The sequence below is a fragment of the Solanum pennellii genome, chromosome 2 (assembly GCF_001406875.1).
Source record: "Solanum pennellii chromosome 2, SPENNV200".
NCBI classification, from domain to species: Eukaryota; Viridiplantae; Streptophyta; class Magnoliopsida; order Solanales; family Solanaceae; genus Solanum; species Solanum pennellii.
The window spans coordinates 50,754,825-50,778,375 of NC_028638.1; the positions used below are offsets into that span (position 1 = coordinate 50,754,825).

Genomic DNA, 23,551 nt, shown 5'->3' on the forward strand with positions numbered 1-23,551 from the left:
CCCCCCCCCCCCCCCCCCCCAAAAAAAAAAAAAAAAGTTCCTTCCCAAAAGTGTTTATTTAATAAAACACGTTGAAAGAAAACCTTTTCAATTTTGCTAGTAATTTGATGGAAAAACAGGTTCAACCAAAAAAAAAAAAAAAACAAACTGAAACATAGTGCAAATTAAAGGAAATGTAGAAGTTGTTTTTCTCACTTTCAAGAAATCATTTTCTTTCATTTTTCATAATATTTTACCAATCAAAGTATCAAAGCACAAATAAAAAAAAAAAAATTGACTTACAGAAAATATCTAACATGTAACAGTAAGGGGTCGTTTAATGTGATTGATAAAAATATATAGTAATGAGATAAGAAAATGATAATGGAATAAAAAAATCGTATCTTATTTGATTGTCATGTTTTAGGATAAGTTATTCGATCATTTATATTATAGTGATGAAATAATTCAAATAGTAATTTCATATATATGGTGGATTAAATAACTAATCTTGAGATAACTTATTTCTAATCAAACGACTCTTAAGATTAAAGTACCCCGTACATGATAGTGTTTCAGTTTTTACAATTGCGATTAAATATGCTAGATCATTGTTTTCTTGGGTCACCAAATATAGATTAAAAAAATGTAGAAATAAGGAACTGGATAACTTATGTACGCCTTCCACCACAGAATTCGGCCCCACCAAATGGATAGCATGTAACTAACGAAATCCACATTAGATACTTGTCCTTCCCGTTTCCGTTCATTCTAAATGCCGCCGTGTCTCTGCCTTCCCGCCACTCTCCCTCACCCTTCCTCAACTCTTTTCTCCACGCGCCGCCGCTTCCCACTACTAAAACCGCCGTATGCTTCCTCAAATATACCCGTTGGCTCAACTTCTCAGCCTAATACCACCGGAGTCATTGTCATCGGTGGCGGTTTAGCTGGCCTAGCAGCTGCCATTCGGCTTCAAGCTGACAACATCCCATTTCTCCTTCTCGAAGCTTCTGATGCCGTTGGAGGTCGCGTTCGGTCCGATGTAGTTGACGGATATACCCTTGATCGTGGTTTCCAGATTTTCATTACTGGTTATCCTGAAGCCCGAAAAGTCCTTGATTATGACTCTTTAGACCTCAGAAAATTCTATTCGGGGGCTCAGGTTTACTATGGTGGTCGTTTCCACACCGTTGCTGATCCTCTCCGGCATTTCGCAGATGCCCTGCAATCTTTAACTAACCCAATTGGTTCAGTTGTGGATAAATTACTTATAGGATTGACTAGATTGAAAGTTTTGACGCAAGGAGATGATGAAATATTGAGTGCTGATGAAGAACCTACGATGAATTTATTGAAGAAGATCGGTTTTTCTGATGTAATATTGGAAAGGTTCTTTCGACCGTTTTTTGGTGGAATTTTCTTCGATAGAGAGCTTGAAACAACGTCGCGGCTGTTCAATTTCATCTTCAAATGCCTAGCTCTTGGTGACAACACACTTCCGGCGAAGGGCATTGCGGCCATTCCGGAACAGTTGGCGGCAAAATTACCGTCGAATTCAATATTGTTCAATACACGTGTTGTTTCCGTTGATTCAGGATCGGATTCCAGCACAAAAATAAGAGTGATACTACAAAATGGAGAAATGTTGGAAAGTGAATTTGGGGTAATATTGGCAGTTGAAGAGCCTGAAGCTGTCAAGTTATTGGCGGGAGAAAAAACCGGTGAGGTTCGGCAACCGGTTCGGAGCACAGTATGTTTGTATTTTTCAGCTGACCAAGGCAAAGTTCCGGTGCAGGATCCGGTTCTTCTTCTTAACGGGTCGGGTAAAGGAATCGTTAATAACATGTTCTTCGCGACCAATGTGGCTCCCTCTTATGCTCCGGCAGGGAAGGCACTGGTTTCTGTCACGCTTGTGGGGCTTTATGGTGATGTGGCAGATGAGGATCTGGTGGATCGGGTCGTGAAGGAGCTATCGGGTTGGTTTGGGGAGTCGGTAGTTGGGTCATGGAGTTACTTGAGGATGTACAGGATCGGGTTTGCCCAACCGAACCAATGCCCACCCACTAACTTGAAGAAGAACCCGAAAGTAAAACCGGGCTTGTACATTTGTGGAGATTATGTGACTAGCGCTACTTTTGATGGAGCTTTAGTTTCTGGGAAAAAAGCAGCAGAAACTTTGTTACAAGATAAAGCTCTGGTTAATGTATAGCTAATTTTGGTTGAGTTTTTCTCCACTTGTGTAAAAGTAGAAGTTTTGAATGTTCTTGATTTATTTGTATATGGAATTATAAACGTTTCGAGATCATTTACATGCAATAATTGTGTATTGAACTGTACTATCCAGATAGAAGACGATACGGTATGACTTGTTCTGTTGTTCCTATAACATAGCATGGTATGAACTTACAACTGAGAAGAACATGGTTGTTATACTTATGCAATTGAACGTAGCTTCGATCGTTTTGTTCTTGAGAATCAAGGTAGGACAAGAGGATGATGATCCTGATTCTTGAATTCTTAATGTTCACAAGTTGTTCGCGACTTAATTGTACAGCTCTGCAATGAATTTTATAGTAGTATACCCTATTTGATTATGAAGACATTGTTTGTCTTGATGCAAATATACTAATGGGTCTATTGTAGGTATCTTTAATGCTTCTAATAAGATAAAGCAGACAGTGATGTCTTTCCTAAATACAGTGTCTGATGCTGCCAACAACTATATAATATCATGGAATACATAACCATCATTTCATTTCATTGCAATTAGAAGCTTCTCCCCAGTTATGTATCTCTTTATATAATATGAAGATAACGCATCACATTCTCTGGCTTTTACTGTTAAGTCGTTTTCATATGAATATTTCTGCATATCTACATGCATATATATATATATATATATATGTTTTCATGTCCTCTTTGGCCATATGTGCCGCTTGGACAGAAGGATAACTGACCAAGTCTGGGAAAGACAACAAATGAATAGCCAGCCGGCAGAGATACTAAATCCTTTTGAATAAGTATTTCAGACCTACTACTCTTGCTTTCGGCCACTTAGTGAAGTAGTTGAATGCAAAGAAAAGATTAAGGCATGAAAGGCGTAGTAGAATAGATGTAGGATAAACTAGAAGAAAAATGAGTAGAGGTTTCTTTCAAAGTCAGCAACACATATGGGGAGGAGTATCAGCAGGAATTTTGATACTATTTTTTGGTTGTTCAATTTTTTTCTGCTTCAAGAGAAAGCTTTTTGCATGCTTTAGGTTACCGAAGAACCAAAAAGGTTAGTGAATCTTCAAGGGATATACTATTTCTTCGTCATGGAGCATTGAAAAACTATTTCTTGTCCTGAATTTTTTGCTTTACTGACATTTTCTGTGTAATTAGGAACACTCAAAGCTGAACAGCTGATGTTGAAGCTGTTCCAGTTGGAACAGTTACAGAAGGCAACTAATAATTTCAGTCAAGAGTGTCTGGTTGGTTCTGGTGCATTTGGGAATGTCTATCGAGGAACATTTGATGGGGAGGGAACACTAGCTATAAAGAAGGCACATACTGAATTATACACAACTACTGAAGAGTTTGAAAATGGTAAACAAGCATACCTCTTTTTTTTTGTTTAGACGCCTGAGATTTTGCAGTAATTGATACAACTGTTATCTGCATACAGAGATCAGGTTGGTCTCGAAAGTGAAGCACAAAAATCTCGTTAGCTTGGTGGGATTCTGCCAAGGAGCTGGTAAATTCATCATCCTTCATTAATATTACAGTCAAAGATTATAAGGTTCATCATGTTGTTGTATGCATCGACAGGACCAAAGGGAGCAAAAATTCTGGTGTATGAGTATGTTCCAAACGGTTCTCTGTTAGACTACATCATGGGTAAAGTTCCAACTCCAGAGTCATGATTATTTGCTTAGTCCTGAAGTTTAATGTTTCGTGGAAATGCTTGTTGTAGGGAGGGGCGGAAGGAGCTTAACATGGAGGCAGAGAGTGACGATAGCTATTGGAGCTGCTAAAGGTAATTTTTCAGTGTGTTATGTGGTTGATCAGTAGAAGATGAGAGGACAAAGTTTTGATACACGTTAATACTTGCTATTTCAGGGATAGCTCATCTGCATGAAGGAATCAGACCAAGTATAATTCATCGGGACATAAAACCGAGCAATATCTTAGTAGGAGAAAATTTTGAAGTCAAGGTCTCAGATTTTGGGCTAGTGAAATCAGGTCCTATTGGGGATCAATCACATGTTAGCAGTCAGATAAAGGGCACACCAGGGTACCTTGACCCTGCCTACTGTACGTCTCTCCAGTTGACTCCGTTTACTGATGTCTACAGCTATGGTGTTATACTACTGCAACTTGTTGCAGCTAGACCTGTAGTCGAGAAAACTAGAGGCCATCCTAATTATCACATTATAGATTGGGTAATAGTTGCAATGCACAAAACATTCTAAGTTATCTGCCTCACACAATTTCATTTTCTCAACTAATTTCCTGCATTGTTTGTTATGCAGGCAAGACCTAGCTTAGAACGAGGAAGCATCGATGAAATAATAGATGCTAATCTCTTAATGGAGGAATGCAACATGGAGATGATGTTGAAAATGGGACAACTTGGTCTGAAATGTGTGGTGAAAGTTCCCAAACAAAGGCCTACCATGACTCAAGTATTGCAAGAACTGGAGTCTGCCTTCTTTTCTGCAGAAAATATCATACATAAACAACCGTCAATTGGTTCCTTTAAATTAGCTAGCTTGTCAAGCCAATCACTCGTAAGGGGAAGCCATAAAATGAAACAACTTGATTATTCTCAAAGCTCAGTTAGCATAGACGGCATTAGATTGCAGAAATTTTACATGGACATAGATGGCCTATCCTTTGGGAGTCCAAAGTTGAGATGCTTAGATACCTATAGTATAGGCTTTGAAGATGACTCATTTGAACTGACAGGAACTTCCCAGGAAACAAGCACAAGTGGAAACGAAGAGCTTAGGCTTAACATATAATATTAGTTAAAATTTGATTAATGGAAGTCCGCAAAGAACATATTTTAGGTTCTCTCAATAGGGAGTTTCTCCATTCTCAAGCCTCAAACCCGACACCTTTGGTTAAAAAGGTTTCTTAAAACGTACCTTCTTTGTATTAGCAGAATAGTAGAAAAGGAAGGGATCATACTTTGATATTTGAGTTTCATTTTCATATAAATAATATTTATTCCATCCCATCTCACTTGAATTTAGTCATTATACTGCAATCAGCTACTGTAAGATGTGCCTCACTCACATTGTTGGTCTCAAGCTCAGATATAGAAGGGTAGCAGTGAGTTGATAGTTAGCATAAAACTAGTTATCAGAACATATTCTAGATAGCAATAATTAGGAAATGGCATCTTAAATCATGAAATATCAAAATCAACAAGCGTATCAAATAGACAAAAATGGATAATTTGATGACTTGTGAATTCAGAGAAGGTTCAAACGTTCAGAGAAATGGTCAATTTTCAGCTGTCCCCCACATAATACTGTTGGTCAGTCAAACCAATAATGTCAATAACAACGTACATGGTCCATTATTCAGTGCTGTTTCTGGAAGATGCTAGTAAGCACACTGGTGTTATTGGTGTACTGTCATATAAAAACTTATCAGCGGATTCCTGTTAGGTGCCAAGAATTCGATAATAGACAGATAAAATCCTCAAAAAATCAACGATGGCCAATGGTAACCGAACTAGAAAACAGTGTCCAAGAATCCATTTCCAGGAAAAACTGTTGTTATGGGTTCGAAATGAGAGGCATTCATTTACATTTACCACAGAAAAGTGAGCAAGTAAAATTGTTAGAATATAAGCAGAGAAGTTCATCCTCAAGAAAGAAAATTTGATCTTCTTGCCTACTTATAAAGTTAATAAAGACGTCTGTTCCAAGTTAAACGTTACATTGAACATCAAAAACATTACATTGCACAACAAAAGAATAAATTAGTGCCGCACTTTCTGTTATTTCTCTTTAATCTACTAAAGGATCTTGTCATAACAAGTTTCAGAAAGGATACAGCAAAGTATACAACACTGTGGAAAGGTCAAGCAGTACCAAGTTATGTGGGAGTGGGAGCCAGACTTTTTGCTGGGAAGTTCATACCACCTCCTTTCAGAGACACAGAGGGCCCTCTAAGTGAGCTGGCTCTACTCACAAGATTTGAATCAAGAAACACGACTATGACTGAGATATCATCATGAAAATGTCTCCTCACACCACGATCAATCTTCTTTAGATCAGAATATCTCATCTCCCTTTTCTTTGCCGCTTCATGCAGTGCAGCTTTTACAAGCCGCCGAGCACTTCCCTGAAGAAAGAATATAGAAAATGTAGTTACTTTCCTAATAAGCTCAACATTGAAGTCCATCAACATTCAGATGAACCTCAACCCTTATTCATGATGGCAACACACGGAACAACATACACGAAAGGGAATTTGACAGGGAAGTATAAGCCCTTTGTACTTCCATTCAAGCATCCGAAGAATGACCTTTGAAGTTTCTTATTTCCATTTTTCATACTTCACAAAGTAATTGTCGTTCGCTAATCTGATAGCTTTTGTTAAGGAAACTAATGTTTTCGTCAAATGGGTGTGCTCGTGGTACACATAATTTTGCCTTTTATTGACTATAGATGAGTATCTAAGAATAGGAGTTCAATTTGTTTCTGGTATGTCAAAGACATGGAACATTTCTAACGCATTGTGCTTTTTACGAGCAATATAATTAGTGACTACAAGATGTTATTACTGAAATAATCTGCTCTCTAAATCAGCACACAATGTAACATGATGTAATTTTTTTAAGATGCAATGCAACTGTGTATAACCAAAAGGGGGGAGTAAATTATAATTAAAGCTTTCAGTGCAATAATGCGGTGATTAGCAAAGAAAAGAACTACCAGGCTACGTGAGTTTGTAATGTGCTTAAAATATAGACAGGCACTGCCTAAGGAAAATCAGACCAACTTTCAATCCATGACATTATATAAATAATTTTGAGAAATAAAAGAATAAGATATTTTATGCTTTCGAGTGAAGGATCATACTTTGTGAGAGCTATTTTGGACAATATCAACTGCCTCTTGATTGCTAAGATGTTCCCAAAGACCGTCGGAAGCAAGGATGAGAAATTGATCATGTGGCTGGAGTTCATGCACTGAAATCGCTGGATCCGCACTCAATATGGGCCTCGTAAAAGGTTCTCGCAAACGAAATTTTGCATACAATGGCTCTTTATTGTACTCAGCATTTTTGAGATATAAATCGCCAATAGATCTCGAAATCTGACAGATTAATATATAAAAGATTAAAAACATTCTCAAAACAGCAAAATCATGTTCAGCGAGGTAAAGAAACAAATTAATTAGAAAAACAGGAATCCAGGTAAAGCACATAATGCAGGATAAAAACCTAGCCATGCGGTTAGATAATACAATTGGAAGTATAATACTCCATCCATCCTCGTTAAGCAAACCAGAACAGAAGGATAATGTATTTGGGGTATCAAAAAGACAGACACAACTGGGGAAACAATTTACAGGCTTATAATTCGCTTCAGCTTCAGGGAGTGTAAAGAACCTAGACAAAAGTCAGTATACACTTGGCAACCTGCAAATGAATGAGAATTGATTTTTGCATTTAACTAAGAGGCAAGATGAGACAACACACTAGCAAACTAGAGTCTAGAGCACGCCTTGTTACCATTGTCAAAAACATACCTGTATCAGACCCTTTACACGCCATACATTATGCTTCAGAACGACTATCTGTGGGTCATCCGGATGCATAGAATGCAATTCCTGTCTGACAGACTCAATACTTGCATTATGCTCAGCTGAAAGCTGAAGGGCTAGAACCTCTCCTGTAGCCCTGACAAGTCTCCCCAAAACAGCCCGGGAATCACCAAGGTTGGCAACATAAAGGGTCCCATCACAGATCACCCCAACCAGACAGCATGCTCCAACAGAAGCCATCTGAGGTTTCGTTAGCCACTGCTGAGCAACTAGAGAAATGAATCCCTCCTCTGTTGCTTGAAACGCTTTTCGTATTACATCAACAGACATGGAATTTTGTTCAGCTGCAGACCCTGCAATATTTAAGTTGCAGTGTAATCAAGATCAAGCTATCAAACTACTTATTCTACAAACACTATCCGGCATGCTGCCCTGTACTACCAATCAACTTATGCAACTTAATACTTGGCAGTTGGCAGATTAGCAGTTTAGTTTTAAAAAATAAAATATTCAATATGCTTACTCTTGAGATTCTGAAAGAGGTGATCATTGATATACCGCGATGTTTCAGGCCCACCATGACCATCATATACCCCAACAAACGTTCCATATGGGCCAGAATCAAGCAAGCTCAAAGAACCTGACTCAATCTGGCTCTGATCCTCCAGCAAATAGTTGGCCTGAACAACTGCCATAGAGAACTCACCAAGTAAGTGTTGTCCACTGTCCTTATACCAAAAAAGTCCATCTTGCCGTCCAGCTGAATCTGTAGCACTATGTACATAACGATCCGCCGATGACCGGCAACATGCCTTCAAGAAATTTATCAACCTTGATAACATCCCTCATTTCACCTTGCTTACCGCCAATTCCTCAACATCCAAATGGATGCAGCTGCTCTCCAAAACTAAAAACTTCCACCACTACTCCCTTTGTTCTGCAAATTGAAAACAACCATATAACAAGAGATTCAACTAGACAATAACTTCACCAAGATCATAACTTTATCAACAAACCCCAAGATTTAAACTAGACAGTATGCTTAAACAAAGCCCATAATTCTAATTTCAACAGCAAGAACAAAATCTCCCAAGATTTGAAAACAACTTAGGGCAAAAAGCAGAGTCAAACTAACCCATTACCGTCCAAAACAAAAAGGGGTCAATTTCAAGATTGTAAAAACCAAAACCCAGTGAAACCATAAGTGCAAAATGAACAAAGAACAGTTAAAACTCACAGAGAACATAAAAACCATACCAAGTTCACATCTTTAACAATTTCTCTCCTAAATAAAGATGAAAAAAAAGAAGACTCACAGTTGTGATTAGGCCTTATATGGTATAATATTACTGAATCACACAGTGTGAAAATACAATTAAACGTAGCCAATAAACGTTAGATCTACAGATCCATTAAAGATCAACCAGAGTTTATGAGAATATACGGTTAAAGAATATGAAATACAGAGAAAAGATTAAGTCTTTTTCCTGTTTTGTTGGTTTCTTTTTCAGTTTTTTGTTTTCCTTTTTCTCTCTCTCAATATATATATACCTGTTTTTCAGTTGAATGTGGGAGATGAGAATGGAAAGGAAGATGAAGAAGAAGATAAAAGAAGAAAAAAAGGCAGCTTTTTAAATTTTTATTATTTTTTCCTCTTTTTTCTGAATTCAGTGTGATTGAACCACTGAAGAGAAAGTCCCTTTTTTTTATAAATAATTTCGTAGTATTTTGAGTTTTTTTTTAAAAAAAAAAATATATATATATATATATATATATATTGTCTTAGCAGATATAAAAAATAAAAAAGAACCATCAAAATCGATGGCTGAAAACCAGCAATGCAAATTGGGTCCACCTTATAAGCTATTAGAAAAAAAATTGTATATATATTTTTTCGAAATGAGAATTAAATTTACATAATTTATGAAGCTTCAAATATAAAACAAGTCGAGTATTTTTAATATGCGTCTTCTTTATATATATATATATTTATATTTACATCTCTTTTATTTTATAAAGAAACTTTTCCTTATAAGAGTTTGATATTATTTGACTAATGATACTTTCTAACCAAGTTTAATCGGCCAACATACATGTTTAACTTAATGAATTTAATTTGTTATCTTTTTGGTTAAGCACGTGTCCCTCATGTAGTAACTAGTTAGAATGGTACGTGTTAACTATAATGGGGAGAAAATTTTGTTGTTTAATTAAAAAATAATTAAATTTAACGTCTTTTAAAATTGAGTTATAATTGATAAATCAATCGTAAAATTGACTTATTGATTTATTTGTATTAGATTATCTAATAAATGATTGAGAATAAAATAAAAATTTAAAATTAACAATTTATTGGTATGGAAAGCATTATTAAATTTTCTTATCGGATAAATTTTTAACTCATTAAAAGTTAATATATTGTTATATCAATTCTAGATATATCACCCTCATTTAATATTTTATATACCATAATATATAAAACAATTATATACTTTTCCTTTCTCAACACTCAGTACTACATGATTAGTATTTTTCATTTTTTATGACCATTAACAAAATAAAAGTAAAGAAGTATTATTCTCTAAATATTCGAACATGATGAGTAGCTAGCTATCATGTATGTGTATATTATGTGTGTAAATACTTGTGTTAAGTGTGTCTGTATATTATATGTGTGCATACACTCTTATTTGATTATATTTCGGAACTAAAGTATATTTAATGGTCGTCTATCTCAATTCTTCTCATAAAAATTTTAATATCTAAATTTATTTTTAAAATAACTTGTTGAATTTGCCATCACGAGAGCTATTTTGTTGACTATATAAACATCAATTTCGAAATTATCTATATAACTATATTCTCCATCCGCTTTTATCGTTCGTGTTTAACTTGATACAATCCTAAGTAAATAATAAATATATTTATACTTTTATTATAAAAAAAATAAAGGAAAGGGGTAAAATTTCTAGATAATTGCATAAGAATTTCCTTTGTTAATCATAAAATTTTAACTAATATTTTACGATGTGTTTTTTCATTATTTTAATATACAAAAAATTGTAATATATAATATTTTTTGTTTAAGATATCAAATTTAATTTTAAAATAATTAAATTAATATTTAAAAAACACAACATAACAAATAAAAATAAATAGAAAGAGTGCTAAAATATATTCTCGATTTTCTTGTAGAAAAAATGATGAGAACTTCTATAACTGTTGTTCTAAACTTCTAATACATCCAAATTTCTCAAATCTGAGTGCTAAAAATATTTTCTCGATTTTCTTCAGGAAAAGAATTGATGATTTTTCTTTTTACAATTTTTGTGTAAAAAGATTGTAATTATAAAAAATACAAATATCCAATAAATCATGCAAAATTTTATAAAATAAAAGTTATTATAATTATAAAAAATGCTTGAATTAATTATAAAATGCATACATTTCCATCATAACTACAAAATAATGAAAGTGCGTATTCAAACAATGCTTAAACTTGAGTATAAGAACTTGATGATATATCAATTTCGAAACATCCTAAAAAATATATGTTGACCTCTTCCTTAACTTTCCAAATTAAATATGACACATCTAAAAACCAAAATAATATGAAAGCAAAAACATATCAATTTAGAAATGAGAAGAGAATGAATATTTAGAATAATATCATACTATGATTACAAAATATGTTTAGAGTTCTAACATTTAAAGGAATCAAATAGAGAATTCACTTCATTATTACTTTTACCAAGAAGAGAAAATAATTGCTAACAAAAATATCCAAAGAATAATATTTAGATAAACATGAACAAATAAATGAAAAGGATAATGAAAATAATAGAGATTGTCAAGCACTCAAGAAAAAAGGCATTGGAAAAAATATTTTTGTTAAAAAATAAAGAGGGTAAAGCAATTGTGTTATAGGATGATGAACATGACGTGGAAGAGACTAAATTATTATAATATTACTATAATAATTATAAGGGCAAAACGATAATTTAACTTTATACTTTAAAGCTTTGTATTTTTAATAATGCTAATCTCTGAGACAATGCATTATACGTTTATTTGAGACAATAATTTATTTTTTACATCTTTCATACAATCAAATATATATCTATGTTTGAGTAGATAATCTGACTATCCAGTGAGATATTGATCTCTATATATTATAAACGAAGAAACCTACAAATAGAGTGAAAGAAAAATTATTTTTATACTTAGTACATTTTGATTTAGTAATCTATTTTAAGGAATAGAAATTGATCAATAATAAAATAATTACAAACTATTGTAATTGATCAAGAAAAATACATAGAAAACTTTTACATATATAAAAGATATTAGGCAAAATGAAACATCAATTATCTAGGTTTTTTTCTTCAAGGAAAATAACAAAACCTTTCTTTTAAAATGGGAGATGATGTTCTTTTTTCTCGTTATTAAGTCTTAAATAGGAGAAAAATAATTAATTGATTTGGAGAATTGCAATTAAAACTTTATGCAAGAATTTAAAGGAATTAAATAAAAGAAAACGAATGAGAGAAATAGAAGTCTAAAACATACTCCTTAATGGTAAAGGCATAGTAGATGAATATGGTGTCGTAGTGAATAAAAAAATTTATAAAGTTATTTTAATGATTCGATTTTCTTTTTTTGTTGCTTCCTATTTTTATACAAAGTAATCTAAAATAAACTATCTCATCCTAGATATGATTTAGGAAAATTAAACGTCATTAAAAAGCTCACACTATTCAAATAAGAAGTGAGTAGACATTAAAATTTTGTAGTATCAAGTCACACAATATGCATGAGCTTGATTATAGTGTAATTCATTACATAAAAAAAATTAATGATAAATAAATTTTATAGATATATAGAAATATTTCATTCTGACAACATATTATAGCTAATTTTACTTTTTTGTAGCGATCACTAGGATAAATCATAAAATTAATCAACCAACATGAATAATATGTAGAATGAATTCAAATAATAACATTTTTAATTAAAATAAAATCAAGATAATTTAATATGTTTTTTTAATATTATCAATATATTTAAATACTTTCTTCTCATTTCAAATTTTTTTCTCATCTCAAATCATACGTATAAAACTCCTCTTACTTTTTATGCACGTATAATAAGTAGGTCCTTTTGCCAAAATAATTAATCAGAATTAATGCGCGTTGACTTTTCTTAAGTTTATCACTTTTTGAAAAGAAAAACATAGGAAAGTTGGTACTCATAATATTAATTGACTACTTCCTAATATTACATCTCAAATCTCAAAGTATTCACATGTTCGAAGAAAAAAAATCCAAGATATTATCACCCGTTTGGTCTTATCGACGTTATTAAAAATAATTATTTTAAATTATTAATTAATTTATAAATTCAATATCAAAGTAATTATATTTTATCCTTATAATTATCTTTTTAAATGTAAATAAATTTATAAAGCTCACGTGAGAAAATATGAACAATTAAGATGAAACAGATAAAATATTAACCGACTGAAATATTAATAAAGGATCATGTATTAGAGCCGATTAAGCTACCCTTGTTTATTTGATTTCATTGAACAGGCTAAGTCAACAAATTAAGCTTTTAATCTTCCTTATTTAAACATTAATAAATTCCAATTTTCTTTATCTTTTTAAATTCGTTACCTAATTAATTATTTCTCTATGGACCAAATCAAGCCGCATATATATTATATGTTTTTTTTTCACAACAATAGTCTGTTCTTTTTTATTGAATTAATCTAATCTGCATGTGGTCATTATAATAGTGTCTGCTTTATCCTTTAACCAAAATTTGCAGGTTGTAATTAATGTCAACCCATGTGATTATGCACTAATCATCTTTTATTTAAAGGGGGTAAAGATCAGGTGCACATTTCCTTTTTGATCCCTTCATTAATGTGATGTTTGGTTTTTTATTCTTTCTTTTCTTAGATATTTTAATTGAAAACTACTAAATTCTCAGAAAATTTGGCCATTTAAAGTTAAATAATTTTTAAAATTATGTTTTAATTAAAATGCATTAAAATTAAAATGATAAAAATATTTAAAAAGGTAAAATGAAAAAAATCATTTTAGCCAAATTTCTTGATAAAAAAAGATTTTTTTTTAATTCCACTTTTGCATGGTTCTTACAACATTAGATTTGTTACAAAGTGATTTAACTTTGTATTTTTTTATTATAATAATAAACAGTGAATGAAAAAGTGAAGAGTTCTTTTCCTAGAGTTCTCACATCCGTATTAGAGTCCGATTTAATTGGTCTTATATACTGCAAGACCCTTCCAAGAAATGATACTTCAATAAAATTTTCTCCGCACCTACAATTCGAATTACAGACTTCTAATTAAAATAAAACAATCTGCTGCACTACAAGTCATGTTATATTATTAGTACGTGTATATATATACATAATGAGACTTTTCTAGATGCTTTTAGTTTTTTTTTTGTTTTCAATATATATTTTTAAAACAAAAGAGGGCGAGGAACATATGGAGTGTAGAAAAGTATATGATGGAAAGGATGAGAGCGCAAATTATGGAGTCCATAAGAAACGCCTAATTATGAAAGGTTTGAGGCACAGCACTCAAACTGAATCTCAACATTTGAACTCAACAATTAATATATATTATCACCATTCATGGCCTAAAATAAGATACTCAAAGATTTTAAGGTCCAATCACTCCAAGTTGGCGATAAAGAGTCCTACATTAATTTTTATTAAAATATGAATTTGAACAATTCTGAATTAACTTTTGAAATTGAGTTAATTTTAAATTATTTAATTCATTTCTTTACACATTCTATGACGGTGGTAGGTAAAAAGAGGATACCAATAACAAATTAAGCATTATGGAGTAGTAAATAGGAATTAGTGACTGTAGAGGGAAAATAATGGGTCAAATGGGTGAGTTGACATGAAACTGAAAATATTAAAATAAAAATTGAGTTGGATCATGACCCGCTAAGATCATCTCCAACTCTATTCTATTTTACTCTCTATTTTTTATATTTGGAGAGTAAAATAGAGAATGTCTTCTCAAAACTCTCTCTATTATACCGTCTGCTCTCCAATTATAGAGAGTTGAATAATAGTTCTCCAAATTTGGAGAACTACTAATCATATTCTCTATTTCACTTTTTGAATATTATATTATTAATTTTACTCTGTTGTAATTAATATGTTATTTTTATATAAGACTATTAATTAAATCTCTAATATATGCAATTCTTTTTAAATTTAATATAATATTTCTAAAAATATTTTATTTTATATATACTACTTTCATCTCAAATTAGTAATATTTTAAATATTTTTTTAATTTTTGTCACTTTGTGATACAATTTGGTGTTATATTAATTTTCACTATGAAAAATGCATAAAATATAAATGATAAGATAAAAATTATAATTTAAAAATATAATACATAACATAATAATTTAAATACAAGATAACATAATAATTTTAAAAATCACAACAATAATTTAGTAATTCGGTAAGTCTTTTCTAGATTTAACAATATTCAAAAAAGGAATTAGTGTATGATTTAAAGAAATTGTGATTGTGATTGCGGTTGTGCTTGTTGATTTCTTTTTTCATTTGTAGTTGTTCATTAGAAATTTAGAACGGAAATGGCTCAAAAATATCCCTAAACTATTCGAAATAGCTCATATATACCCTTAAACTTTATTTCGGCTCAAAACTACCCTTGGTCCAAAAGCTTCCCAAAAGATCTGATCCAACAAAAATCCCGCATTGAGCGTAGCCCGTCATACTATTGGGTCAAAAGTACCCTTCTTATTAACAAAAGTTGTTAAATGGCACGTGGATGCCATGTGGATGCTACATTGCATGCCAATAGGATTCCACTGCCACAGACTAAATAGACAGGGTTAAAAATACTCTTAAACTATCTGAAATAGCTCATATTTACCCTTAAATTATATTTCGGCTCAAAACTACCCTTCCCATCAAACTATTGGGTCAAAAGTGTCTTTCTAATTAACCGAAATTGTTAAATGCCATTTGAATGCCACATTACATGCCAATAAGATTCCGCTGCCACATAGACTAAATCCCTAAATCCTAATTACTCCCCCCCCCCTCATTTCATTATTTCCATAAACGATATATCCACCCGTTCTCCCTCATTCTGCGGCTAGGGTTTCATACTTTTCTTCGTGGCTGGGTTTCAAAGTGGATATTCATGCTTGTAGGTTAGTAAATATTTTTTCTTATTTTATTATGTTTGCGATTTCAAAGCGTGATAGTTAGGATTTCACAACTTTCCCCTGATTTCGCAGCTAAGTCTTTGTAGCTTTCTTCAGGGCTGAGTTTCAAAGTGGATGTTAATGGTTGTAGGTTAGTAAAAAAAATTTCTTATTTTATTATGTTTACAATTTCAAAATATGCTAGCTAGAATTTCACAACTTTCCCGTCATTTTACGGCCAAGGTTTCATAACTTTCTTCGGAGCTGAGTTTTAATGTGCATTTTCGTGGTTACACAAAAAATAAGAAAAAAATTTTACTAACGTACAACCACGAATATCCACAAGGACGAAAACTGTGAAACTCTAGCCGCAAAATGAGGGAGAAGGGGTGAAATCGTTTCATGAAAATAATGAAATGAGGGGAAAATGACTAATTAAGATTAGGGATTTAGTTAATGTGGCAGTGGAACCCAATTGGCGTGCAATGTGGCATCCATGTAGCATTACCAACTTCCGCTAATAAGAAGGTCACTTTTGGCCCAGTAGTTTGACGAGAAGAGTAGTTTTGAGCCGAAATATAGTTTAAGGGTAAATATGAGCTATTTCGGATAGTTTAAGGGTACTTTTGACCTTTTCCCTTTTAGTCTATGTGGCACTGAAATCTAGTGGCGTGTCATGTGGCATCCACATGACATTTAATAATTTTCGTAAATTAGAATGGCACTTTTAACCCAATAGTTTGACGGGAAGGGTAATTTTGAGCCAAAATATAGTTTAAGGGTATATATGAGCTATTACAGATAGTTTAGGGATATTTTTGATCCTTTTCCGAATATAGAATAATATATAATTTTATATCAAATAAAAAATTTCAAAAAATTAAAATTTTATATTACATGAAATTATATAAGATGATTATTCATAAAAAAAAAAGATTTATATTATGGAATAAGAAAACAATAAGGAAATAAAAATAATAATATTACTGAAGAGAGAGAAAAAAATTCTTTTTTAGAGAGTAAAATAAAGAACTGAGTTGGAGTTGGTTGTCTGAAAAAATAGAAAACTCTATATTTGGAGAGTAAAACAAAGTGTACGGTTGGAGATGTCTTAAGTTTATTTTGGGCTCAAACAAATTGGACTCAAATGAGCTAACAACTGGGTTGGTCAAGTCCCGCCAATTTGACCCGTTTAATGTCACTTATTTTAATATATTACTATTTCACTTTTATAACCACAAATTTAATTTCGACTCAAGAATTTTTTTTAAAAAAATTACAAACAAATAAATAAATCTTAAAAAATATAAAATATATAGTAATTCATACATTTAATATAAAAATATACATTACATTAATATAAATAAAAATCTTAAAATGAATTGAAATTGAAGATTCAATTAGAATTCTCCTAAAATGATTTGTTCAAAGATGTGTGTGATGGATGTACCATTGTTGTAGTAACACAATATATCGATTAGGCCCATTAGAGAAAAGTCGGGTCATATCTATTGGGCCTAGCAATTCCGGTTGTGTGTGTGTGCACTCCTTCCCACATGTCGGTTTAAGGTAAACCAATTAAAAATTACTAATTGTGTCATTATCACAGGCTTTAATAATTAAAAGGGGTTTAACAACCTAAAATTGGATCTTAACACCAAAGGAATTACCTTTCGTTATTCTCATTTCTCATCACCTTCTCGGGTCAATCGGTTCGACCCGCCGAAACCCTAACATTAGATGAATCTCAATTTCAATTCAATATGATCCAATCCAGCTTCTCTGCAGACCCACCTTTCATGGCAGCCAATTCCACTTTCTCTCCTCCACCGGCCGCCGGTGACGGAGACTTCAATTACGACGTCGCTTGGTATGGTAACATCCAGTACCTCCTCAATATCTCCGCCGTTGGAGCTTTGAGTTGCCTTCTTATTTTCATCTTCGGGAAGCTTCGAAGCGACCACCGTCGCATGCCCGGTCCCACTGCCATTATCTCCAAGCTCTTAGCTGCCTGGCACGCCACTGGTGTTGAAATCGCCCGCCACTGCGGGGCTGACGCTGCTCAATATCTCCTTATTGAGGGCGGCAGCTCTGCGCTGCTATTATTCCTCGCCCTTCTTTCTCTTTCTGTAATGTTGCCGTTGAATATATATGCTGGTAAGGCTCCTATGGCTGATCAGTTTTCAAAGACTACGATAAATCATATAGAAAAAGGTTCTCCATTACTCTGGATTCACTTTATATTTGTTGTTATTGTTGTTGTTTTGGTACATTATGGTATAAGTGAAATACAAGAAAGGTTGAAAATTACTAGACTTAGAGACGGCTATGGAAATCCGAGTAATTCTGGTACAAATGTCAGTGCAATTTTTACCATTATGGTGCAGGGTGTACCTAAGACCTTAAGTTTTGATAAGACACCTTTAGTGGAGTATTTTCAGCATAAATATCCGGGGAAGGTGTATAGAGTAGTTGTGCCTATGGATTTGTGTGCTTTGGATGATTTAGCTACAGAGTTGGTGAAGGTTCGGGAAGATATCTCTAAATTAGTGTCAAGAATTGAGTCACGGGGTTATTTGAATGAGGGTGAGGAAGACGAGTATAATAATGATAGTGTGAACGGGTGGGGCTTGTTAGAACGACTGTGCTTTTTGTGGAGAAAGGCTAAGGATACATGGTATCGTGTTGTGGATCAATTAGGTTTCTCAGATGAAGAGAGGTTAAGAAAATTGCAAGAGTTGAGAGCTGATTTGGAGATGGAAATGGCATCTTATAAAGAAGGGAGGGCAAGAGGTGCTGGTGTAGCTTTTGTGGTATTTAAGGATGTATTCACAGCTATTAAGGCAGTCCAGGACCTCCGGAATGAGAAGAGGAGGCGATATGGTCGATTCTTCTCAGTCATTGAGTTGCAACTACAGAGGAACCAGTGGAAAGTAGAGAGAGCTCCTTTAGCTACTGACATATACTGGAACCACCTGGGATCAACAAAGTTCTCTTTAAAGTTGCGCAGAGTGTTGGTGAACACATGCCTACTGTTGATGTTGCTATTCTGCAGTTCTCCACTAGCTGTGATTAGTGCTATTCAAAGTGCAGGGAGAATAATCAATGCTGAAGCTATGGATCATGCTCAGATGTGGCTGAACTGGGTGCAGGGCTCGAGCTGGCTAGCAACAATAATATTTCAATTTTTGCCCAATGTTCTGATTTTTGTGAGCATGTACATTGTTGTCCCTTCAGTTCTTTCTTATCTTTCTAAATTTGAACAACATCTTACTGTATCTGGTGAGCAAAGGGCTGAGCTACTGAAAATGGTTTGCTTCTTTCTGGTAAATCTCATTCTGCTTAGGGCTCTGGTCGAATCGACTCTTGAGGGTGCTCTCTTAAGTATGGGTCGGTGTTATTTGGATGGAGAAGATTGCAAAAAGATCGAGCAGTACATGACTGCTTCCTTTTTGACAAGGACATGCCTGTCATCTCTTGCATTTTTAATTACAAGCAGTTTCTTGGGTATATCTTTTGATTTATTAGCTCCAATTCCTTGGATTAAGAAGAAGCTTCAAAAGTTTCGTAAAAATGACATGCTTCAGTTGGTACCAGAAAGGAGTGAGGAGTACCCATTGGAAAATCAAGACATTGATAGTTTGGAGAGGCCTCTGATTCATGAAAGGAGTTCAACTGTGATTGCTGACAACAATGGATTTTTACACGATGCCTCTCCAAATGAAATTGATTTCCCTGGACAAGATTTGTCTGAATACCCTCCAGTCAGCCGAACCTCACCAGTTCCAAAGCCGAAGTTTGATTTTGCACAGTATTATGCTTTCAATCTGACAATATTTGCCCTAACCCTGATCTATTGTTCGTTTGCTCCTCTGGTGGTTCCTGTTGGTGCAGTTTACTTTGGGTACCGGTATTTAGTTGACAAGTACAACTTCCTGTTTGTATACAGAGTGCGAGGTTTCCCTGCTGGTAATGATGGGAGGTTGATGGATACTGTATTATCTATCATGAGGTTTTGTGTTGACTTGTTCCTCCTTGCAATGCTACTTTTCTTTTCTGTACGAGGAGACTCAACTAAGCTTCAAGCCATATTCACACTTGGATTGTTTGTGGTGTATAAACTCTTGCCCTCTGATAAGGATTCTTTTCAGCCAGCGTTATTACAAGGCATACAGACTATTGACAACATTGTCGAAGGGCCAACTGATTATGAGGTTTTCTCACAACCTACATTTGATTGGGATACGTATAATTCATGACCTGTGAATACAACCACAGATTTGTGTTGACATTTTGTATATATTCTTATTTTGTAACTGGAAGTGTTTCTGCATCTATCAGATCTCTCTCCTCTTTTCTTGGTTCATCCTTTTGGTGGTTGGAAACAGACATTTGGCTTAGGACCACAAGAGCACATGTTATAATGTCTAACGGGTTCCACTGTAGTAGCAGTCTGTATTTTTATGATCAGATCTTGACCAATCTACAGAGTGAATAGATGTTGTTTGTTTACCTCAACATCTGCTCAAGTGCCTTTCTCAAAGAGCTAGAGTTTTCATTGATGTTTGCCTTTTCGTTTGTCCTCGCTTTTCAGCATTACAGGATAGTCCATTTCTCAGTAGTCGTAACAGCTGGAGTGTATCTTTTTTTAAGTTAAACACAAATCTTGGGGAAATGTTTATTTTGTTTGCTGTTTCCTCGTGCGTTCACGTTATAGCATATGAGTAGGTCAACCCTATGCCAAAATATTTAGTACTCCATTGGCATTTTACGTGACACACATTTCTTTTTAGTCCGTTTCAAAAAGAATATAGAAACGATTTCATTTAAATATATGTTCTTTCAATGAAACTTTAATGCTCTTTTCTAGGGGGCATGATTGTTTTTTCTTCTTCTTTTGTTCTTACCAGAAAGTGAGCAATCAGTTTAAATATACAATGATTAAGAATTAATGATATTCTTGCTATATTCACATGTAAGGAAAGAAGATAAGTAAGTAAAATGTATATTTGTGTGTTTGTTACAAAATAAAATTGTACATTAGGGTATAAAATGGAAGATAAAGTCAAAATTGAGGCTTAATTATTTCAATTGTCCGACTCGTGATATATGGCTTATCTAAATTTAGACAATTTTACTTGTATGATTAAAGAGGTTCAACTTCAGTAAATGTATGTATAATCAGATAGTAATAATTAATTTAATTTTTGAAATTTAGTATTGGGAAACCTAAATACTTGGACAAAATGAATTATAGGCAAGATGAGAAACTTAAGGAGATATATGAAAAATAAAGTCTAGTCAAAGACCTTATCCTACGTAAAATCTTCACCAAGCAATTAATTGTGTAATTCAAGCTTTAACTATAACCAACTCTGTACAAAGCCAGTACACTTAACTAACTAATCACTATTTTATCTCTCATTTTCCTCTTCTTTGAGACAAAACATGTGGTACATGTTAACTTGCAGTAAAAAAACATTTTCCAAGAAAAGGTATAAATAAACAAGACCAGTTATAGAAAGTGTCACAAGTTATGGTACTTGTGACATTTAATTAGTAGAATTAATGCAATTTTCTTCTTTATATGTTAATTTTAATTAGAGAAACAAATTAAGGGAGACAGGACAGAGATGTATCATTCTTCAGTGAAGAGCATTTTTGTTGAGGAGCAAAATGATGTTCCACCTATTTGCCCTAAACCTAGAAAACTTGGATCCACTACTACTCTTCCTGAATTCCTCAAATCCCTAAATTGTAACGATAACAGGTATTTCTTTTGTCTCAATTTATATGATTCACTTATCTGTTTATAACATTTCTTGAGAAATATATAACATTTTGAAAATTCATGTGAACGATCAGCCAGAAGAATTTTGATGGAAAAAGTGGGATTCTCAACATTGTTGCTGAAAAGGTTTGTTATCTAACGACTTTAAATCTTGATACATCTTTTAATTTCTCGTGGTAATTCTTTTGTAATTTTGCAACTCTATTATACCTCTTATTTTTTTGAAGACAATAGTTGCTTTTCTTAGACATGTGTGACTACATTTTTCTTCAAATAATTTTTCACTTTTTACGAAAGTTGGTGTCTAGCATGAAAATTTCAAATTCAAACTGAAGTTGTATTTCAAATTTGAAAAATAATTTATAACCTATTTTCACGTTTCACTTTTGAAGTTATATTTAAGTATATCCAAACATAAACATTATCTTAGCAAAAAGTATGACCAGAGAACTCAATATTCAATTATAACTCCACAATAAAGTGAAAAAAATTTAAAATCTAATATGAAACGCAGACTTAATGACCCTTTTTTTTTCTTTGCAAATGCAGACAAGAGATGGAAGAAATTCACCATCATGTTACTCAGGGTCTCCTCCAGGGAGAACAAGTAATCCTTTGGTACACGATGTACAATTTATTCAGCAAATGGAGCATTTTTCACCTTTAACAAGAACTAATTTGTCTGATAAATTTGGTTTTACCTCTGTCTCTCCAGCTTGACAAAATACACAAACATCACAATTTTTTTTATTTTTGTTTACTTAATTAACAGATGTATGAGAAATTAAGTCAAGATCCCTTTATAAGGGGAGTTACTTTTTTTTTTTTGTGCCTAGTGCAAGAGTGTTTTGTTAGATTATCGTAAATATTAGTATGAAGATTTTTTTAATTAGTAGACAGTAGTACGTGTTAACTTTGAAAGTGACTTGTACTTAAAATAATATTATTAATTTAATGTTGAGTTCTTTTCAGTAAAAAGCTTACGTATTTATTTGAGCAATTAATTAATGCATCGACTTCTTTTCTTCTTTTGGTTTAAAATGGAGAATTAAACAAAGTTATTTATATATATATATATATGGAGAATTTTGAGATTTTAAAAATTTAAATGAACATGTCAGTTCAAAGAGATAACAACACATATATATTAGTAATAAAAATTAAAGTTTATGAAGTTGAACAATATTTGATATTTATGCTCTGCGTGGAAAGAAAGAAACAAACAAAAAAGGAGTTTGTCTTGTCCGTTGTCATGCACTTACAATAGTATTATTTCATTATTAAAACACTTTAAAGTACGGTCTCACATCTTATTATAAAATTTACAAATAGAAATCAACGTACAAACAAAGAGCTAGCGGCGGATTAATTTATTTTAGATGCTTATAAATTAAAATAATTTTTAAATAATTTTAAAATGTTTAAGTAAAGTTAAATATATTTATAAATATTTATTTAAAGTTGAAATAACAAAAATAAATAAACAATCATAAATTAAATTTTTAATTTATAAATCATAAATAAAAAATTAATACAAGTCTGACTCTAAATTACACACTCAGTTTGTAGGAAATTAGAGTAAAGTTTCCAAGATTCAACTATACTAATCATTTTGCCAAATATATTTGCACAATATAACATCCGAGAACTGGACTCAACTTATCCATTGATATATGTTCATGTAATAAAATCGATAGATTAAGTATTTTTATTTACATAACTTATGTTATTCTATGAAATTATAAAAATATATTATGATAGAAAAATATAAA

General features: G+C 32.8%; 5 protein-coding genes across 6 annotated transcripts; 4 read left to right on the forward strand and 1 right to left on the reverse strand.

The window, feature by feature from the left end:
* Positions 1-544: 544 nt before the first annotated feature.
* On the forward strand, positions 545-2,312 carry LOC107011148 (15-cis-phytoene desaturase, chloroplastic/chromoplastic). Its single transcript, XM_015210522.2, has one exon. The coding sequence runs from the start codon at positions 755-757 to the stop codon at positions 2,186-2,188; it is 1,434 nt and encodes a 477-aa protein (XP_015066008.1). The 5' UTR covers positions 545-754; the 3' UTR covers positions 2,189-2,312.
* A 182-nt stretch (positions 2,313-2,494) lies between these two features.
* LOC107011150 (probable serine/threonine-protein kinase PBL4) lies at positions 2,495-5,203 on the forward strand. Its single transcript, XM_015210525.2, has 7 exons — positions 2,495-3,259; positions 3,364-3,567; positions 3,647-3,715; positions 3,790-3,858; positions 3,935-3,997; positions 4,081-4,403; positions 4,494-5,203. The coding sequence occupies exons 1-7, from the start codon at positions 3,115-3,117 to the stop codon at positions 4,983-4,985; spliced, it is 1,365 nt and encodes a 454-aa protein (XP_015066011.1). The 5' UTR covers positions 2,495-3,114; the 3' UTR covers positions 4,986-5,203.
* Positions 5,204-5,834: 631 nt separating this feature from the next.
* On the reverse strand, positions 5,835-9,449 carry LOC107011149 (probable protein phosphatase 2C 60). 2 transcript variants are annotated; one of them, XM_015210524.2, is made up of 5 exons: positions 9,300-9,449; positions 8,272-8,685; positions 7,734-8,101; positions 7,062-7,298; positions 5,835-6,321 (listed from the first exon to the last, which is right to left on the reverse strand). In XM_015210524.2, exons 2-5 carry the CDS (start codon positions 8,588-8,590, stop codon positions 6,073-6,075), a joined length of 1,173 nt encoding a protein of 390 aa, XP_015066010.1. In that variant the 5' UTR covers positions 8,591-8,685; positions 9,300-9,449; the 3' UTR covers positions 5,835-6,072. The 2 variants fall into 2 exon arrangements, with proteins under 2 accessions (XP_015066010.1, XP_015066009.1); XM_015210523.2 differs by having other exon boundaries at positions 9,065-9,424.
* Positions 9,450-17,626: 8,177 nt separating this feature from the next.
* LOC107008715 (CSC1-like protein At4g35870) lies at positions 17,627-20,684 on the forward strand. The gene has a single exon (XM_015207856.2). It carries the CDS (start codon positions 17,752-17,754, stop codon positions 20,245-20,247), a length of 2,496 nt encoding a protein of 831 aa, XP_015063342.1. The 5' UTR covers positions 17,627-17,751; the 3' UTR covers positions 20,248-20,684.
* Positions 20,685-21,497: 813 nt separating this feature from the next.
* Positions 21,498-22,750, forward strand: LOC114076168. The gene is made up of 3 exons (XM_027915062.1): positions 21,498-21,758; positions 21,854-21,905; positions 22,329-22,750. The coding sequence occupies exons 1-3, from the start codon at positions 21,622-21,624 to the stop codon at positions 22,497-22,499; spliced, it is 360 nt and encodes a 119-aa protein (XP_027770863.1). The 5' UTR covers positions 21,498-21,621; the 3' UTR covers positions 22,500-22,750.
* The last annotated feature ends 801 nt before the right edge of the window (positions 22,751-23,551 follow it).